The sequence below is a fragment of the Gymnogyps californianus genome, chromosome 4 (genome assembly GCF_018139145.2).
Source record: "Gymnogyps californianus isolate 813 chromosome 4, ASM1813914v2, whole genome shotgun sequence".
Taxonomy (NCBI): Eukaryota; Metazoa; Chordata; class Aves; order Accipitriformes; family Cathartidae; genus Gymnogyps; species Gymnogyps californianus.
Window position 1 is genome coordinate 48,654,692 of NC_059474.1, and position 21,559 is coordinate 48,676,250.

A 21,559-nucleotide genomic window follows, 5' to 3' on the forward strand; every position below is an offset into this window, starting at 1 on the left:
TTACAGCTACTGAGTGCTACTGCTGCTTCAGCTGCTTATTCCTTACACCTTTGTTCTTATCTGCAAGACAGACCAAATTCTATCTGAGGGTTGTATTTGGCTTACTCATTATACTCAAATGTTTGATCATGGTTTTGTACAGTCACACTTGTTGGGAATACTGAAAATAATTGCCAAGATATGTGCTCATGTTAATAATGATGGGAGCTGCTAGTTTGTAGCAAAACTGATTTTTGCACAAGACTGCTTCAAAGATGGGAGCACAGTTAGAAATCTGAACAAGGATGTTACACACCTGAAAAATACAATCCCATGGCTTTCTACAGTACTGCTCAGTACCTCCTTTTGTTCACTGGGTAAGTCAGCTTTCCTACAGGTATTCATTTTAATGCTATGCAATCTTTGTGCAGCTTGTCACACAGGTCCCTTAAGTAGCTAATAATACCAATTCTACCTAGGTTTGGTTGGCCCAGATTTCCATTAGAAGTATTACAGAATATTGTTTTATCAAATCTTTCTTGCACATGCAAAGTCTACTGTATTTTCAAGGTGTCATTAAAGATGTCTATATAAAAAACTTGCAACAAAAAAGTGAGTCTTAATCAAGACACCTGAAAAATAAAAATAAAGCTCACTTCAGCAGTCTGTAGACTAGAATTCTCAGGCTGCCAGGCACAAATACTTTTAAATTAGTTCCCCCATATCTTATCAGCATTATACTTATTATTATATCTCAAACACTGGTTTTTGTCTTTGCCTCAGGGACCACTTAGTTTAAACATGAAGTAAAGCAAGCCCCCTCTTTCCTCCCAACAGAGTTTCTTAGGAGATCATAACAGTTTATAAACTTTCAAATGTGATAGAAGCCACTAAGCAAACTTGCTTTTTAAAAATGACTTTTCTTTTTTCAAGGTTTCACTAAGCCACTTAATTACCCTTCTTCTTCTTCAGCAAAGCACCTGCACTGGAGCCTCTGGCCAAAGCTTGCTACTAGAGAAAGCAAAGTAAATCCTGCAACGTAAGTTTGTGAAGATACCATGTGTAAATAAGTTTTTGTTTTGTGTTGTTGTGTTTTTGGTTTGGGGGGGGGGGGGTTGTTACATACACCAAATACTAACAGCATAAATTTAATATAAATGTTAATTCAAGTACAGAAGTCAAACACATGATTTCAACATTAAAAATTACAACACTTAAAACTACTATGTAGCTAATATCAAATGCAAATAAAAATTAAACTGCTATAACTGCACCTAAATTAACATCAAAAAAGACAATTTAATATGGTGATGAAACATGAACCAAAATATGTAATAGACCACAATAGTTGACTGCTTTTAAGAAAAATTATTCAACTTTAAATCTTTCCATTGCATTGTTTTCTGTCTACATAATATTCCTTTTTGACAAACACTTTTCAGACAAAACAGCTTACAACCAATACTTCCATAGGTGAGGCCCTTAGACTCTTAACATATGCCACTTGGCCCATTCCTTGACCAGGAACTGAAACTATACACCAAATTCAAAAAGAAGGATGATCTACTGTATTAGTTGCAGATTTTAAAAAAAGGGAAAAAAAAAAAAAGCCTTTATTTTTTGTCATGCAATAAATAAAGCACTTTACTGAGAAATGCTAAATAGTCACAATAAAAATAAAGATGGCTCACTCAAAATGAATTACATATACCCGATTTAAAAAATTGAAAACTATTTTCAGTTTAATGCTAAACAGTGTTTTTTAAGAACAACATGGCCTGATTAGAAAGTGAGCAAGCTGCTGTTCAACATGGCTACCACAGGCAAGTAGAAGTGCTGGTTACGAGGGATAACCTGGATAAGAGCAAGGCCTCTGTAAACATGGAAGCACACATGTGTCCCAGCAGAAAGGAGCTAACAACAGGAAATGCAACTTAGTGAGCTGTACGTAAAAGTACATGTAATTTGTATGTGTCAAGACTTTTTTTTTGGCCCATTTTTGTCTCAAAGAATTATCTAAGGTATTGAACCTCAATGTTACGACTATAGCAATATATCTCACATAGCGTGATGGTATGTTGACATAAAGCCCTTCAAAATACCACTCCCCCATTGATGTAATGCTGTACCAGAAGCAAAGATTTTATTGGACATGTTGTTCCTATAAAATTTTGCATCATGTTACAGAAACAAATCTGAGTGTGATATTTAAGTTTCTTATTATGTATGTTTATGTATGAAAAGGCAGGGTTGCCAAGGCGGTGTGTTGGGGGGGCGGGGGTGGGTGTTTAATGTTTGCTTAAGATTTATTACTTACAACAGAAGCTGTAAAAATTCTGCATGAAACTCAAAATACAAGAGCAGGAATTGTAGCAAATTATTTCAACACTAAAAATAAGCTACTGTTGTATAAACTATTACAAGTAATAAAAATCTTTTAAACAAATTATTTTCAAAACAAATTTAATCAAGCTAACCAAAACAATTTAACATTCAATTTCACTAATCTTTAAAGTGGAATGTTTAATACATACATGTGCTTTGAAGAATTATTCATCAATAAACATGTAATGTGAATTTCCGGTAATTATGTATCAGTGTGGTGTTCTTTCTTCTTTTGTGGTAAGATCCAAAGCAATAAATTTTGAACTTTTCTTCTTCAGGGCAATTCAAGCCAAATAGGGTGTACAGTTGGCTGCAGAAAAAGAGGGGGAAGAAAGACAATTTTGATTTCAGCAATCATACTGCATTACCTCTTCCAAGATGGACTTAAGGAACTTAAGATAATGGTGTAATGAAAGCATTCACAGTCTTATGCCAATGCTGCATTCTTCCCTTTCCTCTGCACCCCTAATACTAACTCAAATCATTAAGAAATCATTTAGTCAACAGTTCAAGCAACATCAGAAAGGACCTAGTAAGAAATGACCAATGAGAACTTAATCTCAGGTTTTTTTCCTAAAAGCCTTATACTTTTAAAAAAACATTCTTCAGTACTGAACATAAGTATTTTCTCAGCCTATATACTTTTTTTAAACCAAACTTTACAATAATGACCTTTTTTCACCTCCACTGAACACAAAATATTAATGAAGACAACTTTAATATGCATATTAGATCACTGTTCTGAGTTGTATTTATTTGTTACGTATATCATACGTATCATAGCAGCAGTCTTTCATATTGCATATTTAACACTTTAGAGTGGAGTGTACTATTAACTAGGTACTGAGTTCTGCCAGACATACACTGCATAAACAAAACCCAACTTCATTGTGGTCATCAATGGACTAGAAAAGGGCACTAAATTCAGTCCTGTTTTGAAGTGACTGACTCTACTGAAGTCATTCAAGTTATTTCATGGGTAAACATAGTCCAACATTGTTGTATCTTTCTTATTTTTCTCCAAGTTCTCCTACACGGGCCCAGATTTACAAATTTATGTTCCCTGTCCATAAGCAGCAGCAACAGAAAAATAACTGAATCTTCAGGACAAATTCTGGGTGACTCAGATTAGAGGCTTCCAGCAGTAAAGTTAACAAACACCGAGCATGGATTTAATGCTATTTTCAAACTGCCTCATAAGCTTTTAAAAACCAATCTCACAACCCTCAGAGAAGATGGCAATCCCCATTTTAAAAAACGAAAGAGGCCTCAGAAGTGACAGACATCCACACTTAAAATTCATCCACAATAGCATATTTGAAAAAAAGCAAACATTTACCCTTGTAGCATAAAATGCAGAAAATTAAAAATAACACTTTTTGCAAATCAGAGGAGACATTAGTCTTTCTTTCACATGAAACTGACTACCCAAAGAAACAGTCCAAGTCACCGGTGTAGTAACAACTCCACTTCTGAACATAAACTTAAACCCAAGCTGGAAATGCAAATAATTCAGAAACGACTGAAAAATGACTCAGAATCATTTTAGGAGTAAAAGCCATAACCTTCCTTTGTGCTGCACAATCCACATGAACATCAGACTGGATGATCCATCAGCAGGTCTACAGCAGTAGAGCTATGGTCTCCTTTGAAAAAAAAAAAAACCTGGACAGAGTATTTCTACAAGCCTTCTCAGAGGTGGGTATGTGGGGAAAAAAACTTGAGACCAACTTCTCTAACAAACAGCCCAAACAGTGCAGCTAAGTCAATGTCTTTGAGGGAGCAAAAACCTGCACCAAACACAATCCCAGGAGGTCTACTCACCTCTGCTATCCCACTATGCTGCATTCAAGGACAGCAAAGTTATATATGCTTGCTTGGGGGCTGTGATAAAAACCATTATGTGTAAAAGTCAGTCATCTGATAAATATTTAAGGCTTCTAAATCCATACTGTTAAGGAACATCTTATACTACATTCTGAGCCTTTCTAAAAAATCACTAAAAAAACCCCCACCAATCACCACTTATCATCTGTATTTGCTAAACAAAGCCAGCAATTTCTGTTATTTTGTACCAGGCTGTTGCTTGTTCCAACAGCAATATAGTGAATTTTGATAAAGCAAACCAAGGCAGCGTTGAAGTAAAGAAAATGCCTACAATGAAACAGTAAAATAAAAACATTTCACTTGAACTTTAATGTCCAAAATCTAGGACAGCAGTCTACTGATACGTTTGTTCCGAGAATCAGATGCTGAGTACAGACTCTTGAACTAGTTTATGTTTTATTCTTGACTTGTAAATTGCTACTGCATGCAGTATTTAAGAAGCTTAAACAAGTGAATTCATAGTAGTAAGGTATAATGCTTACTCCACCTGTTCCACTACCATTTAGTATATACATTCTATGTGGTGAACTGGAATTAAACTGTTATTTTCATGATACAGTTATTAAAATGCTTTTCCTTGATTCAGAGATTTATCAGTATATTTTTCATATATATATACTTTATATATATATTTTTATATGTACACTTTATCAGTATATATTTCAGTATCTGTTAAATACTTTTAAATACTCTCTTCTACTTAAAAACTAATTTCTTAAATCGTGTCTCAGTGAGACGCCACATGGAATAGCATGTGTGAATGAACAAAGAATACCCTATTGTGGAATACATGCCTAAAACCTGGCAGATCCCCAAAACTGAGGAAACTACCGAAACTTCTCCCCTTCTTCCCCATCACCCTTAAGTCAGACTCAGTAGGGAGAGAACTGCCCAGGACTCAGCCTTTGCTACAGAGGGTGTTATCTTAGGGATTAGAAAGAGGTTCTGACATCATCTGGTATTTCCTTAAACCAGTGGAATTCCACCAGCACTAAGTGAAAACAAACAAACAAAAAAAAACCCAAACAAAACCCCCATCATTCTCAGAAGAATGTTCTGCTTTTCCACGCTTCAGATGTTTACTCTTACTAAAGAAAGGGAGGTGGAAGTTCTACAATTCAGAGCACATCTATGCAACTTCAAGATCTCTTCTGCCTATACTTGGAAGTCACCTGGATGAGCCAGCTTGATTCCATAAGCTACAAAGCTACATTACTGATGCAAAGGACCTGAACAATAAATAACGCCGCCTACTTTGGGACTGACTCTGCACTAACACTGCTTCTGGACCAGAGGTGGAATATAGTCTGTGTTAATTAGCACAACTATACAGTCTCCAGACTGGAGCTGCCTCACATCTAGTCAGCCTCCAAGACAGGCAAGAGTAGGAAGTCTTACATGTTTTTCTAACTGGATACCACATTTAACAGCCAAGCACCATTTTGCAAACAACACTAAGGTGGTGTGTAACTTCTAGACACACAGCCTTATTTGTGTTGAAATGAGATTCAAATTAATGGAAGAGGTATTAATTTCTTCTACAGGGCACTCAGGTTTTTTCCTATTCTGTTTCCCCCTGCCCCCCCTTCACCTACTGGAACATCAACATGTAGCTCTGCTCCCCTTCTCACAAATGGACATCCAGACATGTAGTTCAGACATGTAATTTCCATATAATTAAACAAGCCTGAGTTTTTTCACTCCCTTGATCTGTTCATGATTTACGTAGTAACATTAAAATATAGCTTATTCATCTTTCAGTGAAATCACAGCTTTCTGTATTTTCTCCAAGCATCGTTTTCAAAATATTCAAGTGACACCAAGTGGTTAATTGTTGTACCGCTGTCTGTTCAGGACTACTGTATGCAGTAACAACCAAGTATTCTGTTATGTGAAAGTAAATACAGAAATACGTATCACCAAAAAAAGCCAGAGTGCTTAGAGATTATTAATCGTAACAGTCCAATTTCAAAATTCTGTCAAAGTGGCCCTTTCTCATTCACCTACCTTAGTCTGCTTATATGCTTTAAAAAGAAAAAAAAAAATCTGTATACTTCATCAAAAATTAAGTGGGTAAAAAATTAAGCTCCTGTAAGAGAAATTACTTACCAGAAGGAATTATTCCCTGTGTCATCTTTGTACACTCATGCTTACAGTAAGTTGCTTCCAAGAAGAAACACACTCAGACTTTTCTCAAAAGTCACTGCTACTTATAAAAAAACAAAAACCAAAACCAGAAAAAAAAAACCCCACAACACATGCATCCATGCAGCATCATTCAACATGCCAAACCATACAACAGACACTTCAGTGAGAAGGAGGGATCCTGTCACATCTAGCAAATCTTCTTTAGCTCCAAAGTTTCTTTCAACATAGTGCATATATAAAAGTTGGAACAAAAACAGCTTCTGTAGGTTAGATAAGGAAAAGAAATTCTATTTCTAGACTCCTTAGGGCCATATTTCAGTATCATGACAATGCCAACATCAAAAAGAGGGTTTTTATCAACATGAAAGAGGTGTATCTTTCAAAAGTTAGCCATGTGTGCTTGCTTTGAAATAGGGCTCTGCATGCTCTGTGCAGGGCCAAATCCTCAGAAACAAGAGTGCACAGAGGCCATCAAAAGAAAAAGGTTTTATAGTTCAAAGATAACAAGACAGCATTACTAGCACTAGGACATTAGGTGATCAGCTTTTAAAAACCAAACCCGGGATTTGGGAATTCTGCTAAGTAAGAATTCACATTAATTGTGATCATATGGCACACTGAAGTGCTAAAAAGCTTTAAAATACTGTTAATTTAAATTCACCTTAAAATGTTTTCCCTATAGCATTTGTAACTATAATGGAAGAGATAAAAATCTCAACACGTACTTTCTTTTTTTTTTTTTAACTTGTTTGCAGTCTGGATTTGACCACAGCTGTGAATAATCATTCTTAGTCTAATTTTAATTGGTCTGGTGATTCTTTCCCAAAGAAGTATAGGAGAGAAAATATTATCTTTAGATAATGCTATATGTAAGCCACAAAATGGGCAGGTATGCATGGTCAAGCAGAGAACCTGAAGCTGTCTTCATTCTTCTTTAAAGAAGGAAAGCCTCACACCACTATTTCAAGTTTAGCATCCTTTTTTTCTTTTGTGTTCAGAATTACACTGGTTATAAATGTATGGCCCTAATTTTCATAGCTAGAAAAAAATGGAAGCAGACACTAAACCAGTAAAATTCCACCCACAGTGTATACACAACCAGGCACAGATACTTAGCTGTTTTATTATTAAAAATAAATACTTCTCATCACTTTGACCATCTGACAGTATCTCCTTCTGGAGGTGACCTACTAATGCAAATCAAACATATCACTGCTCGAGTGGAGACAATGTATAAGGCTTTGCATTTTGGGGGTTCTTCCTCCAAGACCTTTTGGGCATGCAAAATCAAAACGAACGAGAAGCAAGATTCTAAGCAAGAAGAAAAAGCTGGTTTACATTTCAGTCATGCATTGCAAAAAAAGGCATCATAGTCAAGTGCGACATAAGTCTGCTACAAACTCATCCAAAAGAAAAATCTCACCACAGCCTAAGTATCAAGAGACTTCCTGAACAAGTGCTAAGTAGCAGTATGAGGAAGAGAAGGATGGCAACACTATTTTAACAGTTTGCTATCAGCAGTAGCTTTTCCAATCCACCAAAACTAGAACAGGTGAGAAAAAAAGAAGGAAAAAAAAAGGGGGGGGGGGGCAGGAGAGGGGAACAGAAAAGTCTGTCTTAAAGCATTTCTTAGGAACAGAAGCAGTCATCACTAACACAGGACTCCACTTAGCCTTTCAGTTACTATTTCTGCTTCCATTTCCCTGAAAATTCAGTTTCACTGGGCCAAAATTATGAAGTAAAAGCATTTTAATAAACACTTCTTTATCTGTTCTCCTTTCTCCTCCTTACTCCTAAAGCAGAATCAAGCTTTAAATCTTGTGGATGCAGTCCTTGGCCCTGTATGCATGCATGCACAGCTGATCAGAAAAGGATTATTTACTGTATTGTACGATCTCATTGTGCTTCTATCCAGAGCTACACTATACAGGATCACGAAGTCTGGTGCCTCAGACACTGCCTGGCCCACACACCGTAGGCACTATCCACACTGAATGCCATTCCTTTCAAACCTGGAAGTCCATGGCTTAAGAAGGCTGATATTCTAAACTAGAATGTGAAAAGACACAGCACTCTATTAATAAACGGAAATAATAGTAGTTGAAGCACAACCTGTTCGAACTTCCTAGATATTGTAAGAAACTTGGAAAGACCTTGCTTACTACCACTCCAAAAACCAAAACACTCCCTCCCAAACAATTCTGGCATTGCTCCAATTCTGAATTTTACCAAAAAAAAGGGGGGGGGGGGGGCAACAAAACAAAACAAACAACAACCACAAAACCCCGCAACCCAAAAAACCTCCAACTTTCTACACACAATTACACAAGAAACTTGTATTATCTGAACAAGCCTATCATCTCCAACGTAATTCTCCACAGAAAGAAAAAAAAAAAAGGAAAAAAACCAAACCTCTGGCTCTAGAATTCATTAGAAACATTTTTTTGTAATGACAGAAAAATATTTATGTTGTTCTACAGAAGACTAGCAAGAATTCATTTCATGATACAGCATCTACTGATCTAGTCATGCTGAAAAGAAACCATGCAACAAATACACAAGAACATTACTCAGCAGATCAGAGAAATTACATGAGGGTTCATAATACCTGCAAAATTACAAAGATCAGTCCTATCTCATCTTCAAATATACCAGGATGTAAAGGCCAGAAAGAGAAAAAGAGCTAACTAAGCAGAAGATAAACTGTTCAAAAGAACAAGTGGAATAAATTATACAAAGCTTTGCCTGGAAGCGCGAGGCATTTTCAAACCATTATGGGATGGCTCTGTAACAGCCTTCAAATCTGAGTACCAAAGAGCCAAAATTCTGATTTCTTTGAGGATGAAGTTTGATCACATGACGACTACAATTACTAATGAAACAACCTGGCTGGCACTAGAAATCAGTTCTGTGTTCTAAATGTTCTGAAAAATGCTGGGCAGGAACTAGATGGCAAAAGTGTTACGTTTTGTATTATTTATGTATTTCACTTTCTAGAGCAACAGGGATAACGCTGTCAGAACTGCAATGATCTGTCTCAGTTATTAAAAGAACAGATTTTTATAATATAAAAACTTCCCTTTTCTAGTAGTTGCGTTGTAATTTTAAGAAATGGAATATATATGAATGAAGCTGCTAGACTTAGAAAGTAATTAAGAATAACTGTATCCCTATTTTCTCCCATTTTCTGGTTAAAAAAAAGAACACTAAATGACAGCACTCTTTACCCAAAGATAATACATGTAGAGGCATGTAATGATACTCTGCTATAGCCTTAAGAATGACTATAAAGAGGAATCAAAAAAGCTTCCCAAACCTATTTATTTATCTGAATATGGATCTACCACTTCTGTTTTCCCTACTGATAATAAAAACACAGCCTTTCAAATAAATTTTCAGCACCATAATCATCACACAGATGACCTTATACCTAAGTCACTTAACATGTCATCTAGTTCTTCTTTATAAATCATTATGGTAGATAAACATAAGCAAAAATGACCCTAGCATTGCACTGTATAGATGTTTACACAGTGTTTCTTCAGTGCTCTCACCTGATGGTCCAGACTCAGCTGACTACACAAGAAACAATTCTTCTGTAGACTAACTTATACTTTATACAAAGATACAAACACAAGCCAAGATATATACACAAAGAACAAATTTAAAGTAACTTTTCTAGCTTCAGTTCTTAAGAATTGAAAGCATTTATGCTTACCTAGATGTAGAAGTGTGAACTGTGCTGCCAATTCCTTTGCACCTTCTACTGTTGTACAGAGTTTGTCTGGCATGAAATAACTCTGGGAACCATCTGCAATACTAGGAATAAGCACCTTGTACACCAAGAGTATTTTCCCATCCTGACTTGTGGTTGAATACAAGTAGTATTCTGGCGGTGCCCAGTTATTTTTATTGCAAAAATAATCCAGATGCATTGCTGCAGAACTGAAGTGACTGGATTTTAAAGAATACATGCTAATCGGAGTAAGCTTTATTCCTGGAAAAAATGGGTATGTACATCTTTCAACTTCAGGGGGGCCTGGACTGTGCTGACCATTAAGACGAACTGAAAGACTTGCTGGTTTCCCTAAGGACTTTTGATGACAATCTTCTTTGTTAGGAAACGCTAAGAGATTTTCAGAACCGGGACTTATCTGACCATTAAAATGTTGCTTCCAAGTACCTTCTTTGTTAACTGGCTTTGCCAGCGTTACCTCAATACTAGCTCCATCAATGCACTTTCCATTCATTACCGACATAGCAGCAACTGCATCTTCTCGGTGGAAAAAATGAACAAAAGCATAGTCTCTCAGCTTCTTTACACGTTCAACTACTCCTGGTTTGAACTTGTTGAATTCAGCTTTAATTGTGTCCTCTGTAGTAGATATCATTAAATTTCTTACATACAATACTTTCACTCTCTGCATTGTTTCTTCATCAACTTCTTTCTCAGGGTCTGCCCAGTCTACTTGAATAGTATGACCCCAGAGCTGAAATGTTCCTACAGCAAAGAAGCATTACATCAATAAGAAATATGGAAAGAGAAACAAAATCATTCTTATCAACTACCTCTACAAAAAGCAAACATGATGCATGCCACATGAAACTGTTTTTTGTTGCCTGCATCTACTTAAGCAAAGTATGTAAAATATTGCGACTTGAAATTACTAAAGAAAATAATACTCTGCAAAAATTCAAAGTGTTCTATCTGTACCCTTTGGGTTCATTAAGCACCATAAGCTGTCAAAACACAGACTTCATGATTTTGTGACATGCATGTACACGTGTATATAAAGCAACCATAAGCAACATACTATTTTACTAGTTAGTAAACACAGCCTTTTCAATAACATTACCACTTTAAGAAGCAAGGTCAACACCTGGAAAAAGTCATCTAAATGTATACACACTAGCACAAGCCTTACTCTATGTTGCATCAGACACCAAAACAATAAACTAAAAAAAAAACCCCACCTTGTTACTCATTCCAAGCCAACATTTTGCATATCACACAACTAGTTTATTTTACATTCAGTGATCTGGCCATATTTCTCCCATTACTTTGCAAGGCCTATATAAGTCTTAGGTAACACTCCTCCCTAACCCTCTCTCAGCAATTAACACGAGACTTGCCTACATCTTAGCCTTAATAAATACACTCATTTCAGCAAGGCCAATGCTGTATTATCTGTTTTAATAACTTTGCTTCTCCAACTATATTGTTTCATTTCCTCCCTATTTAATTTCTCTTCCTTTCTCTACTAGAATTTCCCTTTTTAACTGTACCTTTACCTAGTCCCTCCTCTTTCAGTATATTTAATCCCTTCTCCTTTCCCTCCCTCAAAACGTGTAAAATAAGGTGCAAAGAAAAAGTCATCTTCTACTTGTTAAACTCTTAAAATTATTTTCTAGTAGAAGATTACAGACCTACTTTCAAACATTTTTAAAATATGAAACATCAATAACATCACTCATGACACTCAAAGAAAATAAGGGACACATTCCAAGCATTTTATTTTTGAAGCTCAGCTTGAAGGGAATTCATATGCAGGGACTAGTGCATGCAAATGAAAACTGGATGTGTGCCCAAGCAAATACATATCTTGGTGTAAACTACAGTAACTTGTGTTTATAAAACAGATGTCTGTTCTTTCACTCTCAGAACTGCTTAAATTTCAGCTTCTTTAAAAAAACAAACAAACAAACAAAACAAAAAATACAACAAAAAAACCCCAAAAAGACCCTGATTCATGAACCAAAAAAAACCACTTCTCTTTAGCTGAAAGGCACTACTGCAGTTTTGTAACTCTCAAAATACCTTAAAGAAAGGAAAACAGGGATGATCCACCACCCCATCCCCCCCAAAATGGAGACAGATACTCCCCCAAAAACTCAATTTAATTACAAATAGGTTTACCTGGGATTAGCCGCCTTCTAGCCATCGCAGCTGCTCTGTGAGATTCATATTCTACAAAAGCAAAGCCACGATTTTTAGTTTTGTCAGTGGCATTTGGATAAACAATGACATCCACCACTCCTTCTGTAACTTTTTTCATTTCATTCAGTATTTCTTCTTTCTTCTTTTCTTTTGGAATTGCTCCAATAAATAGTCTGCAGTTGTCCAAGCTTACGCAGACACCAATAAATTTCCCTGGACGAATTTCGTAATTATTAAGAATCTTGATGGCTAGCTGGGCTTCCTCTTTAGTAGTGTACATCACAAAGGCATAGCCTCGATTCTCACCACTGAATTCCATCATCAGTCTGAACTCATAGATCTTCCCAGCTCTCTCGAAAACAGGAACTAATTCATCTTCATACATATCACGAGGAATCTTACCCACAAAAACTTCACATCCACGAGGTGGTGGAGGACCTTCCCAACCTTAAAATAAATTGTCCAACAACAATCTTAGTACAAATGCCAGATGGGCACACTTCCCCCCACCCCTACTTTGGAGGTGGGAGTTACTTATTTATTTTTAGTCTCAATTTGAAACTAGCATATTCTCATCCATTATTTCTTATTTTTGTTATGTTTAAATTAAAAAATGCCATAAGCCCACAACTTGCATTTCTTTCAATTCCACCTTCTGTTTTTTCACTGGAATCTGTATGACAACCCACTGAACCTAGCATTATTTAAAACACTGATAGGTTTACTATAAGACTCTACATTCCTATCATTTTCTGCCCCTTAAAATTATGTGTCAGTTATTAATACAACTGATAGGTGATAACTGAGAAAGAACTTAAGTTGTATTTTCTACTCTAACATTTTAAAGTTGCAAATGTTTCTCTGCACTTCTTGTCCATACTTTAAGAAATTTTGGTCAGGGTCCCCAGTGCAGTACTTTTTTTCTTCCTTGACATCATTCAAAAAGTCCAAACATTTTGCTTCCACCTTCTCCATTCAGCCACTAAAATAGGATTCCCTAAGGAAGGTAGGATATGGAGCCATCCTTTCTTCAATAGCCAACAAGACTGAACACTTCTCCTCTAAAAACAGACCACAGTTTTAATGGGCTGGAGCTGGATGGTAGGAAAAAAGAAATTAAATCCACAGAACAAGTAAGTCCCTAATTCACATCTGAAAGTTACAAGAAGATCCATGCTTCTGTCCTTAAGCCAAGGACATTCATATACTCTTTTATATCTCTGCCATATATGCTGAAAGGTATGTTCAACAGATAATGTAAAAATGCATACGTACATTTAAAAATATGGAGTTATGGCCTGCAAATATGGCACTACATTTTCCCAAAATATGCATATTTTTTTAAAAAAGGTTGATTGTTTTTTGGTTTTTTTAAAACAAATTAGACAAACAAATCAGGCAGAAGTTTCAAAGGCAGACAAACAGTTAAATCATAACTAACAGCTTTTTCTAAAGCTTTGACGAGAAAGGTTCTCCGCAGGAAAGCAAGGAGTACAAAGCTGGTAGAAAAAAACAACACAAAATTTGGTAAGTAAGTACTCGTATGAAACAACAAAGCATAAGGAGGCAAGGTGAAAAAAAATTACTGTTGACAAGTTAAAATAAGAAGATAAATATTTTACTTTGGCTTGAAGTTCAGAATAAATTATATTTAAGTGATTTTGTAATTAACCTAAAACTTTTTCCTTCATGTAAGTATCATCAAAGAGCGCATGATTTACTTGTGAAAAAAATTTTTCACGGAATTGGGAAATTTTTGCCTTCTCACAGAATAAATTTTTATCTATAAGCTGTACACTAAGAACTACATGGTACACAGTGAAGCTACCAAGGCATCAGAATTGACATGCATTTGGAGCCACGCTGCCATGGCTTATCTAGGAAAAAGTTTGGTTCCACACAGCATTCAACATCGTTATCATTTTCAGCTTTATAAACATTTATGACCACTTCAGCTGAGATCTGACAAGGACATGGCAAGTAACAAAGTTTGCAAGCTAGTACTGCCATCACTCACATCATGCCAGTCAGTTGCCCACATAAAAAAGCATAAACCAACAGTACACCGTTTACAAGCTCCTGCACACCTTCATCAGGAAAAAAGGGAGGAGGCTATGCTTGACTGCATAGGGAAGTCATGAAATTAAACAACAATGTTCATTTATTAACTAGACAAACTTTTACCATCATTAACTGATAGTAACTGATTAAACAGTGATTCTCAGTAAGTAAAAGCCATCTACCACTCAAAAAAGCCCCCCTTCTAATTTTAAAGCTGCATACTAACTTAGCATTACAGCACATTACTGCCAACTGGGAGTAAGTTATGACTCCTGACTTAAAACCTGGTCTGTGCCACATTTACCAATGAGCGACATGTATTTAACAGCAAACATGGAAACAGCTAACCAAAAGTGCCGTTCCTCAAGTAGCTACCAACTGACCGGAGAGTTTCCTTGAGTGGGCACTTGATTCATCCCTGGACAATAGATTATAGGATTCCTTTTTTTGCAGCAGTTCAAGTAATCAAACTTCAATCAACATTATAATTATATTCCTCCCACTGTTAGTGAGATCCCTGCCATCTCAAATTTTCCTCCATGTAATGCTAATAAGTTACATACCTAATGACACCATTATGTCCGCAGCAATCTAGGCAGAGGACCCAAACAAAGCAATGAAAATTCACTTAACCTTTTTTTTTTCTTTTTTTCTTTTAAACACACTACGGATACATTTTCCATGAGTGGCATAAACTGAACAAGAACTGTGCTGCTGCTGCCAATTGAGGTGGAAAAAAAAAAAAATATAATTTTTTAGGGTAATTTTGAGCTAGATAAGCCGCTTGCTCTTGGTAACATGCCAGTGAGATAAACAAGATGGTAACAGGAAAACAGAGCTGACAGTGAGACTGTCTCCTCTGGCAGCAACACAAGCTTATAGAAACCACATCTTAAACAAGCAAAATTCACAGTGAAACTCTTCATTTACAAACAGTTATTGTAATTTCTTACAAGCCATCTCAAACATTCAAGTCTCATTTGGCCTAGAAAATCATTTATAGTAACTTAGGACAATTTCCAGCCTAAGCAAGTATGAAAATACATGAAAATTTAAAGGAGAGGTATATAATTAATGTCAATGAACAGATTTATGGAAGATATACCTTGTCAAACACATCTAGTTTCAGAAAAGATTAACAAACTTCATTAATAAAAGTAACTTTGCCAAACAAATACACTTAATACTGCCTAATGTTCTAATTAAAAATCATAATTATAAATTATTTAATACATTTTTTATGTTAAGAACAGGCTGAGCCCTCAGGGAGTAGTCAGTGATGCCCTGCAGTTCTTCTTCCAGTGCCATTTTCAAAATAATTTCACAGGGCTTCCTTTGGCTATTTTATATTGGCTAGTAAAAGTATGTACATAATTTTAGACAGGAAAAACTTCCAAAGAGAAATAATTTTGATGCAGCTGTTATCTTAAACTATATATAGCAATGAGCAATACAGTTCATGCTTACAAGCATCACTTATAAAGATATGGGATCACAGGCCACAAGTGAGAATGAATTGAAACAGCAGCACAAAGAATTTTCCTTCTTTCTGCTTGTGCAAGTGCATAATCTGACTCAAAAAGAAGAGTTACTGTACTCCATCTGATACAACCAGGACTAATGGCAAAATTCTTGTACATTGCTGATGTCAACGATGACACTGGAAAAATTATTCAAAATAAAAGAAATGCTTCATAAAGATTTAAGGCATTTGATTCATTTCATCAGAATAACAAGAAATGTTAAGATAAAGGTAACTGACACAGCGTTATTACAGAGAATTACAGGTACTAGGTACTTCATCAAGAAAATTAAAAAACTATTTCAGACTAGAAATAAAGCCCAAATTCAGCAGGAAAGATGCTAACCATTTTAACAAGCTAAGTGTAGGAGTAGATAATCCCACCTTTTAGAGTTCTCAAAATCAAACCCAGATACTTTTCTGAAAATGTGTCTTAGCCAAAAAAAGTCATGAGGCTCAACACAGTAATAACTGAGCAGAAAGTAAATGTGTAAGATACACAGAAGTTCAAACTAAATGATCTAGAAGCCACTTATTTTCTTAACATATTCTTGAGAAAAACAAAATTACTTTTTGGTAGGGGAAAACACACCCAACATAAATTTTAACTCTTGAATAGGGGAATAATGACAAAAAAAGATAATTAGGAAAGAAAAATATATATCTACTGAACTACTCCTCCTCCTCTGTTCAGGTGTCTTCACTCAAAACAGTAACAAATTAAATCATTTGGGTTTTATCCATTTATTTCACAAACTTTCAGCCTGTGCAGCACAAGATAAACCCACTGTTTCCAGCATTTGTATAAGCATGGATTGAAGTTGAATGATCTTGCAACGTCTTCAAACAAAAACACCCTTTATCAATCCTACTTTAAGAGTCATTTAAATTTATTTTGGAAAGCAAATTTAAAGTGCTGAACAAAGGCTTTTCCTTGCACTACCTGTGAGCATTACTCGTTTTCTATAAACTAAATCTGCAGCAGCAGTTTCAATAAAAGTATTTTAGCAGGGGATAGGGCTATTTTAAGAGATTTATTATTGCTAAGTTACTTAATCACAGTATGAGACATGTTTTTGAAATAGCATTTAATATGCAAGAAAAAAATTAAGTCTTCCAATGCAGTAACATCCTGAAAAGTGTTTACTAAATCCAATAGCCACTGTTTCCAAATTGCAATGTATATAGTCCATATACTGCAGGACTTAATTCTACTTGGTTTTTTGTCACTGACTTTAGCAGAAATATAACTAGGCATACAGAAAAACATTTTAGTGACAAAGTTGGTTTTCATTGCAGCAGTAACTTTCCAGTTCAAGTGCGTAAGTCTCCTGTTTGCACTGTGACAATAAATCTCAAACCACCATAAATTAACCAAGATGATGATTGCAGTTTTTATACCATCAATACAATCTCTGTTATTCTCTGGGATTTTTATCGACTCTTATTTTCTGTTTACACATGGATACATACTCAACAGTTTCTGTTTTCCAGTGTATTAAGTGAAAGAACAGTAACACATGAATAATAAACTCTGACTGTTGTATTTCACTGTTAAAAACACATCCAATGAATGATAAAATCTCCAGAAGCTCAGCATTTATCAATTTTTCTTCTCAGAATGACAGGGGGTGGGGGGTAGGTTATGTTAGATATGGAGAACAGATTAGTCAACTCTAAAAACAAAATGAGTTAGATTATCTTCACTGGTGCTATCTCAGAGAACAGAGAGGTTTGTTACAAAAATGCTTTGGCCAATGCAAGTGGTAAGACAAGAAATGAAGGTTATGCCTGCTATCACCAACCTGGTTTTCCCTTCTGTGCCACTAAGTGTTTTCAAGCGTGTTCTCAGTCATATGGAACACAGTATTTTCAGCTCCACATTTGTTCCGCTGTCAACTTTAGCTGCTTTTAAAGCTGTGACTTCTTAAATCCACCAAGAGCAAATGTTCAACATAGTCTAGCACAAGAGATATTAAGATGTTGGGAACTGTAAAGCATATCAGGACCCTGTATGTGTTGTGTTTCTTACACTCTTTCCCTAAGCATCTACTACTCGTCACTGTCAAGATACAGGACATGGGGCTACACAAATTTTCAGTCTGATTCAGTATAGCTCTCCTTACAGAAAATAAACTCCAACTTCGTAATCGCAAAAGAAATGCTTACCTGGTGGAGGACCACCAAATTTTCTTTGCCCATTTTCTTGAACCATGCTGTATCCAGTCTTCTCCATCAGGGCCAGTAAAGCAGCCTCATTCTGAGTGCCACTTCGGATTTTGCCACATCCATTTGCTGCAGCTTTATTTTCCTCATGCATATCTGCAATAGCTTCAACAGAACATTGCATATATTTCAATTCAGGTAATTCTAAGTTGTTTTCTGTATACAGAAGCTACCAAAGCACAGAAAAACAACTTACGCTATACTTGCCTATTTACTGTGGCTTTTTTTAGCATAAGGCTTCAATCCTACATCCAACTACTATCATCTATGTATTTGCTTTCAAAACATTGTTCTGTAGCTGTGATAATCTTGAACTTTAGCCAGCAACTATATATTCTATATTCAAACTTTTGTAAGTGGTATCACAACTATTTTCTAAGTATGCTGCCCTTCAAGTAGAAAAATGAATTCTTTCATAAATCACGTTATCACAGTTGTGTAGAGACCTATATGCTACTTGAAGTGACAAGTTGCACTTTCTTATTACTACATTTTATAGAAGTACCAATGATTTTAAAACTGTATTTTAGTACAAAAATACTTAAGAAATGTATTAAGTGCATGCCTAATTAATATAAACAATTCAAAGAATTCATGAACAAAAGTAATTAAAACCAATATACAATAAAACTAGGCAGAACTGACTGGCAAAACTAAGGGTTGAAATAATCCCACCTCTGGGGTCCTTATTTTCATTACTTTATCCATTTTCATCATTTCCAAAACTAAAAAAGTTTATCAATATGGTTGTTGCTGCTCTATCCACTATTTCCCTTGCATGCCAAGATCTCATGCAACAGCTTTCGCTGTCATCCAGGTGATGGGAAACAATCACACCAAGGAACCCATTTGGTAATTACCAACTTTACTAGTCAAGCCCCTAAAAAACATGAGCTTTCAAGCCAGATTTTTTTTTTTCACTGCCTCTTTTTCCGTCCCCAATTTATGTCTTCTTTTCCCAAGATTTTCTGCCTTCAGGTCTGCAATACTTAAGACAAGCAACCTTCTTCAACACTTCAATCTTTTGCCCAAATGGTATGTCCAAGTGCTATGCCACTCAACCTCCGAAAGAAATACTGCCAAAAAAATCACCACCAGAAAAATAAGCTACAACTTCTGTTTGTTCTTTAATGTCCCTTGTATTTTCAGCTTGCTTTGTCTTCAGGATCAGGCTCCAATAAATAATGTCCTAAGACATCAGCAGTTTATTTTTTCCAAGAAAAACAGTTAAAACCAGCTTAAATTTCACACGAATGTTTCTTGTCAACCCACTATTATTTGCTGAACCATGAGGCTTCCTAGTTAAGGCCTCAATTAATAAAGTATCTGGAAAGCAGAGAATAAAGGAAACTAAATCAAGGACAGTAAAGAATGCATAAGCATTCACGTGTCTGTCTCTTCATTAGACTTCCGCTACCTAAGGTCCCAAGAAACCAATTATCTCAAGCACTGCAGAAAACTCACACTTGTTGCACTGAACACTGCCAAAAGGGAGGGAAGAGTTCAAAAACAGTTACAACTGCATCCTTTTTCTACAGTCTGCAGTTGAAGCCACCTTCTCCTCTTCAGCTTGTCACTTCTGGTGCTTTTCTACTAACTAAACTATTACTTTTAGCTTGACTATCCAAACAAGCACCATTATCTACACAGATTATTTATTTTACCTGACAGCTGACTATGTAACTCCCTACCACTAGCAGAAACAAGAATTAGTAAAAATAAAGCCATACATAGTAGTTAATGTACCAAATGTTATCCCACCCATCTTTATATATAAAGGTTTTCAGATGATTGCTGATCACACTAAGCGAGCTTTTGCCTTCATACTCAAAACATTAACTATCCCCATGGTTGCTAGTCCTTTTATTCTTCATTTACACATTCCGCTGAAAACTACCCCAGTATCTCAAATTAAAATGATTTTGCATAAATTGAAGTTTTTCAAAAGATTATACACTATTTATGGAACGATTAAGCCTCTTCCACTGCCACATTTATGCATGTTATGCAATGATATTACTGTCCAGAGGTGGACTTCCCCACCACAACTTAGTAATTTCAAACATGCGTTGAAATCAAAGCGATAATGAAACTATTCTTCGGTGCATTCTTTTCACAACAGCCTTCGTACGACCTTATAACAGACTCTGCACACCCCTTAATGGTGATAAACACAACTGCAATTTTTTCCATCCTAGAAAAAGAAGACTTTTGGTGGAGATATATGTATTTTGTCTTTTCTATGAAGCTGGTATTCATTTTTTGGGCAGGAATCCATGCAAGCAACCAGTCTGGATTAGTTTATATGACACCCATCACCAGTCATTAAAAAAGCCAAACCCCAAACAACTCCTGGCTTCATCAAAATGAGATTCCAGAAAGGAAGCAGGGTAGAGCACAAAAAAATCCCCCACAGGCAACAGCAGTAACAGGAGGACTCCTGTCTGCTACAAATGGTGTCCCAGCTCCTTTCAGCAAGTGAATTACACTTACTGTGCTTCACAGCCTACAAGCTGCATGGAGATTCCGTAATCAGGAACTCTCTCGGCACTTTCAGACCTAGCAAGGCATGGAAATAGAAAACAGCAAAGTTGGGTCAAGGGAGAAGTAAATTAATTTTCCCTTTGTCTGAGTTCAAACATCCAGCCAAGAAAAACGTTATCCCTAACGGCAGCAAGGGGACACTAGATTAAAATCGTGGGAGTCGATGAGGGCACCCACAGCGCTCCCAGACAGGTGAAGAGGCACTGAGGAGTTAGGACATGAGACCAGTGGAGGAAACAAGCTGACCACGGACGGGCCCCATGGCGAAAACACAACCTGAGGAGGCAAGACGGCATGTACGACAGGGAGAGAAAAGAGAGAAAAACAGCAGCCCCGGCAATACCCTGCGCTACTCTCGCCGACTTGCACGTTGAGGGCGGCCGCCGCAGCCCCTTCTCTTCGCGGCCCCTTCTCCACACGCCCTCGTCCCTCACGCCGCCTCTGCCGTTCCCCACAGCACAGCAAGGGCCCGAACCCGCCGCTAATCCCCAGGGCAGCGAGGCCGCGGCACTGACTCCCCGCTCCCCCGTTAAGAGCCCTGCGCCACAGCGGGCAGATCAGACCGGAGGCACTAACCCCACCCGACACCTCCGCCAGCCGCCTCACTCGCCTGACCCCGCTGCCACAGCTTTCCCTCGCTCTGCCCCCGCCTAGCCAATCACCGGGCGGCCAGGGTAGGCACGGGCACAATTGACAGGCAACACCAGCCAATCATAGCAAGGCAAAGGACAGTGCCCGGCAGGCGAACTCTTTTAAAACAGGCGACCGTTGCACGACAGAATACTGCTGGTGCGCGTGGGGCAGCCGCCCGCCGTGGGGCGGCCGCGGAAGCCGCTGGAACGTCGCGTGCTGGTGGCGCCGCGTGACCG

The 21,559-nt window shown here is 37.0% G+C and overlaps 1 protein-coding gene across 2 annotated transcripts; it reads right to left on the reverse strand.

Annotated features, from left to right (window-relative positions):
* Positions 1-1,123: 1,123 nt before the first annotated feature.
* On the reverse strand, positions 1,124-21,236 carry RBM46 (RNA binding motif protein 46). 2 transcript variants are annotated; one of them, XM_050895622.1, is made up of 5 exons: positions 21,034-21,087; positions 18,090-18,251; positions 12,317-12,784; positions 10,118-10,900; positions 1,124-2,674 (listed from the first exon to the last, which is right to left on the reverse strand). In XM_050895622.1, exons 2-5 carry the CDS (start codon positions 18,238-18,240, stop codon positions 2,649-2,651), a joined length of 1,428 nt encoding a protein of 475 aa, XP_050751579.1. In that variant the 5' UTR covers positions 18,241-18,251; positions 21,034-21,087; the 3' UTR covers positions 1,124-2,648. The 2 variants fall into 2 exon arrangements, with proteins under 2 accessions (XP_050751579.1, XP_050751580.1); XM_050895623.1 differs by lacking the exon at positions 1,124-2,674 and adding an exon at positions 4,202-4,248 and having other exon boundaries at positions 21,034-21,236.
* Positions 21,237-21,559: the final 323 nt, after the last annotated feature.